Genomic DNA, 14201 nt, shown 5'->3' on the forward strand with positions numbered 1-14201 from the left:
TTTGTGTCGTAGTCTCTGGCAGTAGTAAAAGCATTCTAAAATCGTTAAATGGAGCTTTCCCACATGTGTGATCGTGTCCACTTGTAGCCTGCATCATAGCAAACGACTTTTTTTCTGTTGTGTGCTAAAAGCTTTTCTTTCTAACGGCGAGCAGATTTATCACTTATTGATGTTACAGCTCCTTTGACCAGTGTAGGGATCTTTTCTGATGCAGGCATGATCCCATTTTATCACTTTTCCTCTTTGCGCTCCCCGAAATCCACACGCCCACCATGCACAATAAAAGAAGTTGTCGCCGCACATTATTCCCCCACGCATCTCTTTTCTCTATCACGCTCTTTAGTTGTTTACAAGGTCAAACGCCCCCAGGTTTGTGTGTATCTCATTTCCTGAAATCTCGCGAATAAGCGTTGACCTTTGTGATCCTTCATAGAATGCTTATTGTTACCCTGAAAAAGTCACCAAGATATCAAACGACGGCATCAACAACCCATTTCATGGAACAACCGCCATCAAAGTGAACGCTAATCATGAGAAGGCGTAAATAGCGTCTCGTGTACTTGAAGCATCATCATTCATGGATGCATCAAAGACTCTTGATATGATTTTCCTTAATCAACCAGCAGCTTCAGAAGACATGGGTGATCATCAAAAGAAGCACAAAAGAGCAATCATAAATCAGGCATGGATTCCAGCTCGTCAACAACATTGCAACTTTCTGCACCTATTCCCTTGAGGACATACGTATGTCACCTACAAACATCACTTTTCAAGCCGCAGGAGGATTTATCAGCTGCTGCTTTTCCATCATTTCGACTCAGTACTCGAAGATGCTTGACCACGTTATCAGCTACTTTATCATTCGATCCATGACAACAATTCTCACGCCCACTCCCACATAAACAAGGCTGTTGTCACCAACACGATCATAGATCAGACATCGTGACAATAATCCACGTAACTGCGCCTATCATAAACTAGAGTTAGACTACGATCAGGGTACGTTTTATAACTTTGGCATATTTTCAAAGTCTAACATCGCGAGCATTTAGATCATTCATGAGCAACTGTTGACATTGCATCATGGCGACGCTTTCTGCATCCGAAGTTCAACGACAACACAGCACTTGAGATACATCCAAGTTCTCATGTCCATATCCACAAAAACGGCATTTGCGTGTTCAAGTCCCACTATGGAAAGGGTTCAAGACTCAATCTACAGTCTTTTCTTGCGACAAGGAAAGGGCAAAAACATCACAACAACTGCTTTTTTCAGCGGATGAATGGGTGTCTGCGAGGAACCACTATACGAAACGATATGCTTTGACTGAGATCGTGGTGGATGAAGATGTTGTCAATCATTGGAGACTTGCATGTCACACAATTTGCACTACAAGGAGTATCGACCGTGGTATTAAGTATCTTTATCGTATATATTCCAAGCATTATGACAGCAAGCATATATATGTACCACTCAAGACGATGGACATTCTCATGTCGGCCTTGCTCAAACGCCCTCAAATGTTCAAGAAGCAGGATATGGCTGAGTTCGACTATTTCATCAAAGCATGGCAACTTTTTTCGAGATCATGTTTCAAAAAACAACGTTCGAATCAAGACACATGAATCCACGTTTGCGTACAGTACAAGTCGCAAGAGGGAGCAGTACCCTGCTGCTAAGAATATGATTGCCTTCAAAAATTGGTATCCGTTTCTTGATACTTTACGTGGATTGTTGACGTGGAGGAAATACATGTACGAGGCTGCGGATCGTTTAACGAAGGCATTGGTTCAAAAACGAGCAGTGTTTCAAAACCGCAACATCCGAATGAAGACAAGTGAATCCATGCGTGCGTACAGTACAAGCCGCAAGAAGGAACAATATCCTATACTGCTTCTTACATTATCACAATGCACCTTTAGAATAAAAACATTCCCGATCCAATTGCATCTCTCCTCTTTGTATCATTGTTAGAATAGAGACTTCTCCACATTATTGTGTCCCCAATCTTTGTATCCATTTTTATCCCTGCATCAATGACGTGCGATGATCCATCATTATATTTTGTTTTCATCAATAGCTGTGCCATCATACATTGTGTATAACAGTAAGAATCAAATGATAATTTTGGTATCAGTGTGGACGTTTATGAAGTAAATATGATAAAGGAACAGTATTGCAAATTGAATAAGATAAGGGTGAATTACATAGATGCAACAGGGGGGTATGTGTCATGGTATTCTTGGTTGTTGCCGTCGTAAACATCCTTCGTCCATGATTGCAAAATAGCTGCTGCATGCATCAACTCGAGTATTCCAATATCATCCATGGATGTAAACACCTTCTTTCGTCAATTGCATCCCATCCATCATCACCCTCAGCCGTGTCCACGTGATACGATCCATCCTTCCTGCTGGCAACGCGGCAAGTAATCACCATGATTCTCATTACTGCATTGATTGAATCCATCCACCATAGCCATTCCAAATCCAATACGTTGGTTGAAAACGAGCCATGTGATCGCTTCCTTTTCCATCCAGTCCTTGGTCTCTCTCTTTGTTGGTCATTTTCCAGCTTGTATTGCGGCGTAGTTGACGGCTGATATGGTGTCATCCAAACTAGACATCACGTTCTAAATGGGCCAAGGGAACCAAACCGATCAACGTAATCACTTCCTTCCATCAGACGTTCCAAAGCATTGCATCATTCGGATCCATATCCATTGAAACTCGTATGTGTTGAAGCGCGTTGATACGTGTAAATAAATCTGCTTCCATACAATGGCTATCTGCTGTTCACGTAAAAAAAGGGATGTAAGGCAAGCTGCTGCAAGTAAAGAACGCTGTTTGAGACAATGTAGTAGAGACATTGCTAATGGTAACTGCTGGAATGAACGCTGTTACGTTTGATTATGGTGGACGATTGTACAAGAGAAGGTGAAGTGTCAAGAAACGTGCGTGTTGTAGTAGAGTGACAAGAAGGCTGTGTACACGCCATGGACTTTCCATTTAGTCAAAGACAATCGCATCAAGGCAATCGTAGGCTTGACATGATGGGTTGAAGCAGGACAATCGTTCGCAGGTGGTAGTTGTATACTTGAATGGGGCAACAATTGGGAATGGGAGGAAGAGACAAGAAGTTGTGAGAGCGGAAGGAGTGGGAAGTAAATCGGTCGGACACCTCTTGTATAAATGCATGAACACTGTACATCAAACCTTGGTATTGAGATTTCCTCTTGATCCTGAAACTTTCACACAAGATGCTTTTGGACATGCTGATCACGTTGATCTAAAAAAGACATCGTGTTTCATTATATAAAATTGAATGGGAGGGTATAACGTGGGATTTACTATGGAGATCGGAAAGCACGGCAGCGCCGGATTCATGATCTATGGAAGTAGTATGTATTGTCTTGGGATTCCCCATTTCGATCTTGAAACTTTGTCAGATGGTTCGCTGGGACAAGCTGATCAACTTCATTCATTTAAAATTTGTAGACTTCATTGTGAAGATTTAAAATGCGGGGTGGTCCAAATGGTGGATGACGACAACAAAAGAGCGGACGGCCCACCGCCCCGAAGTTGCCCACCTCCAACTTGAAAATTGGACAGAATGGTGCTCTCGAGCATGCTGATCAACTTTTTCATAATAAAGACCTCACGGTTCATTTGAAAATTTGGAATGGGAGCGTCCAAAAGTTTGAAAGACGGAGACATTCGCAGGGTCTGTCTTCCAAGAATTGACATGTTTGCTGTTTTGGCGTAGCTCAGTCAAATCAACTCGAATCAAGACACTTGAACCATGGAAATGCTCGGCTGGTGCAGGAGCATCATTCCACTGTCACACAATGAACAAAAGTTGGGATTGAGAGGAAGTGGCTATTAGCTGGCAATACATGATAATGCATAAAGGATCATACATTGACCATTCCAATCCTGCAAAACAGCTGTGTTACACAACACGACCCTCTGCATCTTTGGCTCTATCAGAGTCAGCTACTTCACAATGAACAACGACCACCTTCCTTATAGCATCACGCTTACAACCATAAAGGTGCCTGTATCTCCGAACTTTACAATGAAACGTGGGGTTTTGAATAGAGCAATGTGCTCGGCTTGGCCAACTGTACCTTGGGTGCCAGTTTCACGATCAAGCTTGCCAATCCCAGATTTCGCAATGTCGCTACCAGCTAAACTGGATCTGGGGGTCGACCTCTTCGACGACGACGACCAAAAAATATTTTTTGAGCTAGTTGCGACATTGAACGTGAAACTTTCACACAAGGTGCTGTTGGCCAAGCCGAGCCCATTGCTCTAATAAAAACCCCACGTTTCATTGTAAAGTTCGGAGATACAGGCACCTTTATGTTTGTAAGCGTGATGCTATATGACAAGTGGTCTTTGTTCATTGTCAAGTAGCTAGACCCTGGAGAGCCAAAGATGCAGAAGGACCTCTTTGGGTAACTCAGCTAAAAAGTCAGGACTTCAGGGACAATGCATGAAAGGTACGCAACCCTCACTTTTATGTCATACATTGGCAGCTAATAAGACTTTTGTGCATTCCCAACTTTTGTGCATTCTATTGTAGGTGGACGATGCTCCTGCTCTAGACATTCATTTCCATGATTAAAGTAGCTTGATCGGAGCTGATTTGGTTGAGTTATGCTCACACAAGATTACATCGGTTGAGCTACATCGAGCGTGCTTTATGTCCAGAGTGATGTAATCTCTCTTTGACCGCAGCTCAGTCAAATCAGCTCGGATCAACCTACTTTAATCATGGAAATGAATGTCTGGAGCAGGGGCATCGTTCCCATGCAGTGGATCTCGCAGCAATGATGATTGGGTAAAAGTGGCCGTTAGCTAGCAATACATGCCTGTTCCTAGATGATCCATAAAGTAATTATGCATTGACCCTTTCATTCATGCAAACGTAGCTGTGTTACACAACACGACCCTCTGCATCTTTTGCTCTGTCAGGGTCTAGCTACTTTACATTAAACAAAGACCACTTCTCATATAGCATCACGCTTACAAACATAAAGGTGCCTGCATCTCCAAACTTTACAATGAAACGTGGGGTTTTTATTAGAGCAATGTGCTCGGCTTCGCCAACAGCACGTTGCGTGAAAGTTTCACGTTCAATGTCGCAACTAGCTCAAAAAATATTTTTTGGTCGTCGTCGTCGAAGAGGTCGACCCCCAGATCTAGTTTGGCTGGTAGCGACATTGCGAAATCTGGGATTGGCAGGCTTGATCGTGAAACTTTCACACAAGGTGCTGTTGGCCAAGCCGAGCCCATTGCTCTAATAAAAACCACACGTTTCATTGTAAAGTTCGGAGATACAGGCACCTTTATTTTTGTAAGCGTGATGCTGTATGACAAGTGGTCTTTGTTTAATGTAAAGTATCTAGACCCTGGAGAGCCAAAGATGCAGAAGGACCTCTTTGTGTAGCTGAGCTAAAAAGTCAGGACCTCAGGGACGATGCATGACAGGTACGCAAACGTCATTTTCAGGTCATACATTGGCAGCTAATAGCCACTTTTGTGCATTCCCAACTTTTGTGCATTCTATTGTAGGTGGACGATGCTCCTGCTTTAGACATTCATTTCCATGATTAAAGTAGCTTGATCGGAGCTGATTTGGTTGAGTTATGCTCACACAAGATTACTTCGGTTGAGCTACATCGAGCGTGCTTTATGTCCAGAGTGATGTAATCTCTCTTTGACCGCAGCTCAGTCATATCAGCTCGGATCAACCTACTTTAATCATGGAAATGAATGTCTGGAGCAGGGGCATCGCTCCCATGCAGTGGATCTCGCGACAATGATGATTGGATAAAAGTGGCCGTTAGCTAGCAATACATGCCTTTTCCTAGATGATCTATAAGTAATTATACATTGACCTTTTCATTCATGCAAACGTAGCTGTGTTACACAACACGACCCTCTGCATCTTTTGCTCTGCCAGGATCCACCTACTTGACAATGAACAAAGACCACTCTTCTTATACCATCAAACTTACAAACATAAAGGTGCCTGTATCTCCAAACTTTACAATGAAACGTGGGGGTTTGAATAGAGCAATGGGCTCAGCTTGGCCAACAGCACGTTGTGTGAAAGTTTCACGTTCAATGTCGCAGCTAGCCCAAAAAATATTTTTTTGGTCGTTGTCGTCGAAGAGGTCGACCCGTGGATCCAGTTTGGCGGTAGCGACATTGCGAAATCTGGGATTGGCTACCTTGATCGCAAAACTTACACACAAGGTGCGTTTCACCCCGCCGAGCAACGTTGTTCTCTTAAAGACCCCACGGTTGATTGTAAAGTTTTGAGATACAGCTGACTTTATGTTTTCTATATGCTGTAAGCGTAATGCTATATGAAAAGTGGTTGTTCATTGCGAAGTAGATTGACCCTGATACAGCGAAAGATGCGCAGGTGTGCGTTTGTGTAACTCAGCTGTTTTGCATGATTGGAAGGGGCAATCCTATGGGTAGTGAAATGCATGATGATATACCCTCCCCCTATAGTAAGGTTCACCTATGATTGCCGTATGGCAAGTTGACCATGGTATGGTCAATAGGCCAAAAATGATCAGTGCATCCGAGAGTAATTTGGGTAAAAGGATGAATGGCAATGATGTTGTTTATCTTCATGGCTTTGGTCTCCTCGTCGGTCCTCAGTATGATGAACCAACTTGGTATACCATCATTACAGCATAGATGCAATTACGTACATAGCATGGCTTTTCATAAGGTTTATTCAAAATACTGGGGAATCTACTATAAACAAGCTTTCTTCATTCCGCCTGATCCATCTTAAGAGGTAGTTGGAGCTCGAGATGATAGTTTGTTTGGATGTGCCTGGTTTGAATACCACGTATAGCTCAAATGAGGATGTGATCTACAATAATGATGGTAAAGAAAATAGATGAATATGGCATTTCAATAGCTAGAAACCAACCAATAGCATACCCATCCGAGAATGATTTCTTGATCACTTTCATGGTAATAAAGCTTCAAGGGCCGTGCTCGGCAGTGCATTCGATCATACACATAATGATACAGTCGAAACAATCGCTTTTGGTGTACGTCATTTGTATACGGATCACTGTATTCAGGACATGTGAATTGGACATGGATTTTGCTCTTGTACAAAAAGTGAGCTAGCCCCGGTGCCCCAATGCTCTCTAAGACCAAAACAGAATCAGCTCGCCGTTGCGATATATCTCCTTTGTCATCTCACCTATTTTGTAACTGTACTCTGATGCATTGATGATGCTTTGCAGTGTGTTCTCTTTTTGCAGCGACTGGAAAAGAAGACGTAATCAATGGATACAGCGTAAGCGAGCCATGCTGCTATATTTGTCATACCTCGACAATGTTGCTCTTCCATTCGCTCAAGTCAAAGAATCGATCCTTATCAGTACTGATCATCACAGTGGATATATCCTTGGCAATGTAACATATATATGCATGAAGGAAACCTTTTGAATTGAATTTTGGCAAACAAAGCGGTGTCCATGATTCAGCCGTATGAAATGTAGTGGAGCCGGTCAGCATGTTGAATAAGAGGTGCAAATCTAATATGATAGAACATGGTCAATGGAATCCAAAGTGATGATAACGCTTCTCCTTCAACATACCTGATGGATGTAGGCTGTGCCTTCTTGGTCTCAACAAAGTCACAAGTCGTCCCTTTGCTACAATCATTGCGTACAATAGTCCCTGTATCCACCAACCATAAAGTTTCGCGTAAGTACATGCATACCCTTGCATATCATGCAACCTTGTCCATATGCATTTACCTTAATTTTGCGACCCGATAATATAGCACCCGTTTGATCTCGTACACGCCTGCTTAATCGAAGACATTGTAGAGCACTAAGCATGAAGCTATGGTCCTTGTTGAAGAGAGTTGACAGGCTATCCAGGAATACTTCTGTGCCTATACCCATGTCCCTATCAGATCTCTGCCATGATCATCCAGGACCACGCCCTATACTTACCAGCAAGCAAACGACGAAGATCAAAGTTTACACGCTGTTCAAAGATCCGAGTGAGCTGAGCACCAGTTAACACGCTTAGGATTTGGTTGTGTAGATATAAAAGTTGATCTCGCAACTACCAATACCCTTTTGATAAGCAACATGATCATGTGACATTAAACCTCTCCCTTTGCCATCCATACCTGAACATCTGATTCTCCTGTTTTCGATACGGCTACGTAATAAAGTGGATCCCGATGTAAAAAGACGAACTTGTGTTGACCCGCATTCATTGATCTAACATTGAGGAAGCGATAATCAGCTGGTGGCCTGTGTGTCACTTGCATCATGGGGCCGGAGAGCCCGTCTCCTTTCCATGACCTCCTCCTCCTCCTCTTCATCTTCCTCCTCTTCTTCCGATACATACTTGATAGCATCATCTCCATCTTGGAAAAAAGAAATGATGGCTTGTATAACACCCATCAATGAAGATATCCGTGATTCATCGCCATATCTGGAGGATAGTAAGGAATGATCCATGAGATGGGTGTCGGGTCATGCATGACATTGTCATACCTTGTCCATATAGGTTTACCAGCACTGCTCAAGATAAAGAAATGTTTCTTGTGATGGATCCAATTCGAGGTATTCGTTTCTATCTTATGGCATTAATGCATCGAACGTGTCATCGTCGTCGAGTGGTAAAACAATACCATCCAGTTTACGCTTTCCAGCAGCAACGGAGCTTCGTGAACCTTGTCGACGCAACTTGTTGTAGCTCTTGACTGGGTCGCTCATTTTCGAGTTGGTGGAAGTGTTGGAATCGTAGGATGAAGACATTGTGGCAGCCATTGAGGTTTGATCCGAGGGTATTGTGGAACTTGGACTTGGCTGGATGCCAATGGAATGCGGCATGGGATGACGGTGGTAAAGAAGAAGTGAACAATTACCGATTTTTGGACTCTGTGCGACAACTTGGCTCATGCTCCCTCCCCCAACCCAGATCCAGATCCCACCAAAACAATGTTTGCATTCCTTTTTCCTTTTCTTCCTCTCTTTTCTTCCTGCACCTTTTATCTCACACACTCGCTGATACATGCAACAAAAAGTCGACGAAGAAACACCTCTACTTGATGAAAAGCGTTGCCACAGCAACAACCACCGGCTATCACGACGACTCAGTATTGCCGCCATCATCTTGATCAACATTTGCTTTCAAGGATATCTGTTTTATGCAAGGCAATGCATAGTTGTATCCCATGAGACGATTCATTTTGATCCTCCTCTTGTCAACGACGACTTGGTATTTATCATCATCATCATCTCGTCATCATGTCATACACAGCCCAGCTCATATTGTGCCACCATGATGGATTGTCTGTGCAGGTAGTTGCTCAGCAATGTGGTCGTCCCACCATCCCTTGGCAATCGGTTTATACGCTCCCTTACGACATGTACAGTGGTTTGATCATTGAGCAAAAGGCTACGCGTCAACTACAGATTCAGGTATGTTTGGTGCATATGCACGATCATCCCACCTGATTTGTTTGTATCCTATACTCACACCTTGCTAGGAAGGTCATACAAAGATTCGTCTCAATCCCGATGTGGCCGATACCACTGTATACTTTGATATCAGACTTGTGGATAAGGATGACCAACAGCTTATCAGCATTCAACACGATGAACCAGATCTCGGCATATTAAGATTGATAATGGATGTAAGCACGTCGTCAGCCAAAGTTGAAGGAATAACATGCTTAATGCAACTTCTCAAATGCAGACCAAGGAAGATCTCCTGGACACTATTTGCATCACGCTTGACATCACCATCGAACTTCCTCATTTGGCTGCCATTGATCGATTGGATCTTAGCGTTTCCAACAGCGATATCGAGTTCCTGGATAATGGTGTCGTGCTCAGCGAGGCATTGACTTTGGAGACAGCAAATGGAAACATCGCATTCAAGGTGACACAATTGTTCTAAAAAGGTGTCAACAATGGATACTTATGCCGACAGCATTGTTTAGGATGTAATCACGACGGCCATGGCATTGGCTACCAGCAAAGGAAACATTCATGCTCATCTCAAACATGGTATGGGTGATCTGAGTGCAAGCACTTCGGTGGGTGATATACTTCTTGATGCAACCGAAATCGATTCGCCATCTCGTGTGGATCTTGCTGTGTCAAAAGGAAAAGCCGAGGCTCATTTGGTATGGGATACACATGTTATGCAGGAGGTTGTAGTGATATTCACAATGTTGACTATGCTTTTTATTGCCCAATAGCCCGACTCATTCGAATCCACATTTACATTATCAACTGTAATGGGTAAAACGCAGGTGTCATCCATCGATCACCCCGAAAGAGTACATGTCGAGCGAAGAGGACTCACAAAGCTGAAAGGATACTATGGGACGTCAAGAGACGCCACCGCTGGTAGTGACGTGAAATTGGCAACAGTGATGGGTGATGCTGTGATTGTATACGTATAGCTTTAGCATGTGTCAATAAAACCGATCCTTTACGTATTGAGCATTATGCGCAAATCGGGACAGCCACGTGCACCAATCGAACAATCGATGATGGATCAATGATGGAATATTACGCATTAGCAGTCCCATGTATTATGTATGCTGTCATCAATGCAAAAACATCAACGTTCAGTGTTTTGATAATATTCAGCTGTTGTGCTTATCACGGCTTGCTTTCCGGTTGTGTAACATACAGCAGTGGAGAACATCCTGGTATTGGGGTGCATTATCATTCACAACGCAGCGGCCAGTAAAATGATCAAAGCCGACATGTAGCCCTGTTACATTTTACTGCTTGTACATGGAACACCCAATATTGGATTATCAATGAGAAATCATTCGAGGTTTTCATATGGAGCAAATGTGTAACGGAAGCCACGCGCTTTTACCTTTGCGAATACACAGGACTTGTCCCAAAGAGAATACTCCTATTTAGGAAATGAAACCAGTGCTAAGTAAAGGGAGCAACTGAACGCGTCAGCTTGACGAATGAATGCGGAGATCAGGGTAGCCTTTACGACCGCTTGCGTAAGCAATTTGTTTTTTGTTTCTGGGTTAGATAATGTGCCACATTTGATATATAAGCTCCTCGGTCGAGCCTCGCTGCTTTTGTCCTTCATTACACAAAATCAAACAATGGTTGCTATTGAACTTCCCCACGAATACGGCTACGTATGTTATATATATATAACCCTCATCACGACGCTTATTATTACACTCGACGTTGCGTATTAACATACACCAAAAAACGATCCTTACCATAGGTCTTGACCACTTTTGCCGCCAGCGCTTTCTACTTGTTCACTCTCGGCGCCCAAACCGGCAAGTACCGACGAGCTGCCGGTGTGCCTTACCCATATGGCAAGTGATCAACATCTCTCCTCCTAATGCTAAAGAGCAACAAAGCTCCTTCTTGTATATGTATTGTTCTAACCTTTGACCATTTTACACAATAGCTTATGCTGATAAGGCCGAGGCTGAGAACGATCCTAAGAAGAACCTCTTCAACTGTGCTCAACGTGTCCACCAGGTAAGCATTGCCTCTATTATTAAGAATTATGCTTATTGCCATAACCCTTGTCTTAACGTATGCTTTTTTCCTGCAACCATAAGAACACCTTGGAGATGTACCCTATCTACTCTACCTTTTTGTTGATCGGTGGTATCAAGTACCCCGTTTATGCATCCGTTGCAGGTGCCGTTTTCCTTGTGGGTCGCTTCTTCTTCTCCTCCGGCTACTTGACCGGTAACCCCAGCAAGCGTATGCGTGGTGTGTTCAGCTATGTCGCTTTGCTTGGTCTTCTCGGCATGTCTGTCAGTACCCTTTACACCATGCTTAGCCACTAAACATGGAGTCCTATCCACTACTGCAGCAAACCAAAAACTTTGAGTATTATCGCTCTCATACCACAACCTCTCGTTTCTTTCACCACAATCACATTTACACACGCAAAATTATACTCCTCCCCTTTTTGGTGCAATACATTTGGTCGTCCGTCATCATCAAGATAAGAACCCCTCCAATCTTTCTATTTCATATACATTATGTTACAATAAAGAGACTGCTCTTTGTATGCAAGTAAAACCCATGTTGTTGGTCTTTATCATCATTATAGAAGATATGAGTAAAAATGATGGGGATTAGAATGCAGCTATGCAGCAGCGTCTATTATGGTTATCACGTTCATCTGAATTCGCTGTTGGATGTATATATGGAACCAAAACAGGCATTGTCTAAAAGGTAATGGGCTCTTTGACTACAAACAAGAATCGAGATTGATACATAAACCGTGGCGTGCTCAATTATGCCTGCTGAGTGCACACATGGCAACCACCTATAGCAACCGATAATTATGGCATAATCTTTTTTCCTTTCCATCTCCTTAGCCTTTGCTCACGCCATTATTGCTCTTACCAATGTAAGGAGATCATATCCACGCTTCAGCTACCATTTGCGGTCGGTGTTTGTATCTGTACTCCAGAACACAAAATGCATAATGCCCCTGAATTATTACGCAGCACTCATTCATTGTAATGCATCTTGAGGAAAAAGTCAGCGTCAAAGTTATTTGCTATTTTATCCATAAGGAAGATTCCTCACGTGGTGTCATTTGACACCACCTGATGGCCAATCAGCGAGAAAAATGTTGCATTGTAAGCCTTTTACAATAGCTGCTACGAAGCATGCAGGGTAGTGGTGATGTAGCGGCTGCTCAATTGCCATCGATCAAGGAGACACATCAATGCAAGTTGATTATCACAATCAATTTGGTGGCCATTGACTCAAGACAAAGACACTTATAAAAGCAACAACGATCGCATGCATAGCCAACAACATCACCACCCATTCCATTCTTTGTTACTTTTTATTTACTCCACCTCTCACACAATGAGACTTTCTTTGTTGACCCTTGCTACATCCACCATCATGTTCTGGCTGGCCCAGGCAGCTCCTCACCACAATCATCACCACTCTTCCGATACCGATGTTGGATCACACCACAACAACTCATCAACCCTTGTCCCAGGGAAACATTTTGATCGAGTCGTGATCATTGTTTTCGAGAACAAAGATTATAGCACGGCCATGAAAAACAAGTATCTCAAGTCATTGCCCAGTCGTCATAATGGTATGCTCGATAAACACACACACACACACAAAATACCATCATAAAACTCATCCAATGGTGCTTCTTTTATATAGGCGTTTTGCTTACAAATTACCATGGTACATCCCATCCTTCACAGCCCAATTACGTATGTGCTTTTAAGTACTGGTAGCAATACCCCTCATACTGACAATGGATGTATACATTTTAGATAGCAATGATCAGTGGCTCGACCAAGGGCACTAAAGAGGATGATGAATCCAACTTTGACCGAGATACGATTGTTGACTTGTTGGAGAGGAAGCAAATCTCCTGGAAGACCTATCAAGAAGATTATCCTGGTGGATGCAATAGCCATATGGATATCGATAACTATGCACGCAAGCATAACCCATTCATCTCGTTCAAGAATATTCGCAACAACAAGAAGCGTTGCGCCAACATTGTCAATGCTGATCAACTTGACAAGGATATCAAGGACGACAAAGTCCCGCAATACGTGTATTATACACCCAACGTAAGTCCCCCTCGATCCATGCCATAGGACCTAATATTCACATTTATGTATTACTATAATAGCTCAAGAATGATGCACATGACACTGACATGGACTATGGTGCAAAGTGGCTCAAAAAGTTCCTTGAACCACGTATCAAGAAATCAGCCTTCAGCAAGAACACGATGTTTGTTGTGACCTTTGATGAGGATGACAGCAATACCAAAAGCAACCGTGTTTATGCAGCTCTTTTTGGCCCCGACTTTAAACGCTCTAGCAAATCTCGCAAGGATCATAAGAAATACGACCACTACTCGCTTCTTCGTACCATCGAAAACAACGTAAGTACCCAAAATCAACCTTTTGTTCCTTAGCATCCAACTCTGACACATATGGAATTATACATAGTGGGATCTCGGTGATTTGGATCAACATGATAAAGACGCAGTTGGCTTTGATCTTTGAGAAATGCCATGTTTTATATAGTTGTATTAGAATAACTCCTCCCATCTCATACATTCATTGAGAACAAAAAAATGATCCAATTGCTGGTTGATTGGCTACATTGTCA

General features: G+C 42.9%; 4 protein-coding genes across 4 annotated transcripts; 3 read left to right on the forward strand and 1 right to left on the reverse strand.

Moving 5' to 3' along the window:
• Positions 1-6763: 6763 nt before the first annotated feature.
• Positions 6764-8903, reverse strand: O0I10_006880 (uncharacterized protein; the record flags this gene model as incomplete). Its single annotated transcript, XM_058486905.1, has 11 exons — positions 6764-6904; positions 6976-7190; positions 7247-7310; positions 7375-7583; positions 7647-7728; positions 7809-7948; positions 8010-8124; positions 8192-8285; positions 8416-8502; positions 8565-8643; positions 8702-8903. The coding sequence occupies 11 exons, from the start codon at positions 8901-8903 to the stop codon at positions 6764-6766; spliced, it is 1428 nt and encodes a 475-aa protein (XP_058342240.1).
• Positions 8904-9084: 181 nt separating this feature from the next.
• On the forward strand, positions 9085-10486 carry O0I10_006881 (uncharacterized protein; the record flags this gene model as incomplete). Its single annotated transcript, XM_058486906.1, has 6 exons — positions 9085-9291; positions 9375-9494; positions 9563-9709; positions 9772-9957; positions 10019-10204; positions 10280-10486. The coding sequence occupies 6 exons, from the start codon at positions 9085-9087 to the stop codon at positions 10484-10486; spliced, it is 1053 nt and encodes a 350-aa protein (XP_058342241.1).
• Positions 10487-11161: 675 nt separating this feature from the next.
• O0I10_006882 (uncharacterized protein) lies at positions 11162-11872 on the forward strand (the record flags this gene model as incomplete). The annotated part of the gene is made up of 4 exons (XM_058486907.1): positions 11162-11197; positions 11290-11386; positions 11482-11555; positions 11639-11872. The coding sequence occupies 4 exons, from the start codon at positions 11162-11164 to the stop codon at positions 11870-11872; spliced, it is 441 nt and encodes a 146-aa protein (XP_058342242.1).
• Positions 11873-12953: 1081 nt separating this feature from the next.
• O0I10_006883 (uncharacterized protein) lies at positions 12954-14095 on the forward strand (the record flags this gene model as incomplete). Its single annotated transcript, XM_058486908.1, has 5 exons — positions 12954-13155; positions 13230-13282; positions 13346-13651; positions 13714-13971; positions 14039-14095. 5 exons carry the CDS (start codon positions 12954-12956, stop codon positions 14093-14095), a joined length of 876 nt encoding a protein of 291 aa, XP_058342243.1.
• Positions 14096-14201: the final 106 nt, after the last annotated feature.

Source organism: Lichtheimia ornata (genome assembly GCF_029851405.1).
Source record: "Lichtheimia ornata isolate CBS 291.66 chromosome Unknown scaffold00032, whole genome shotgun sequence".
Lineage (NCBI taxonomy): Eukaryota > Fungi > Mucoromycota > Mucoromycetes > Mucorales > Lichtheimiaceae > Lichtheimia > Lichtheimia ornata.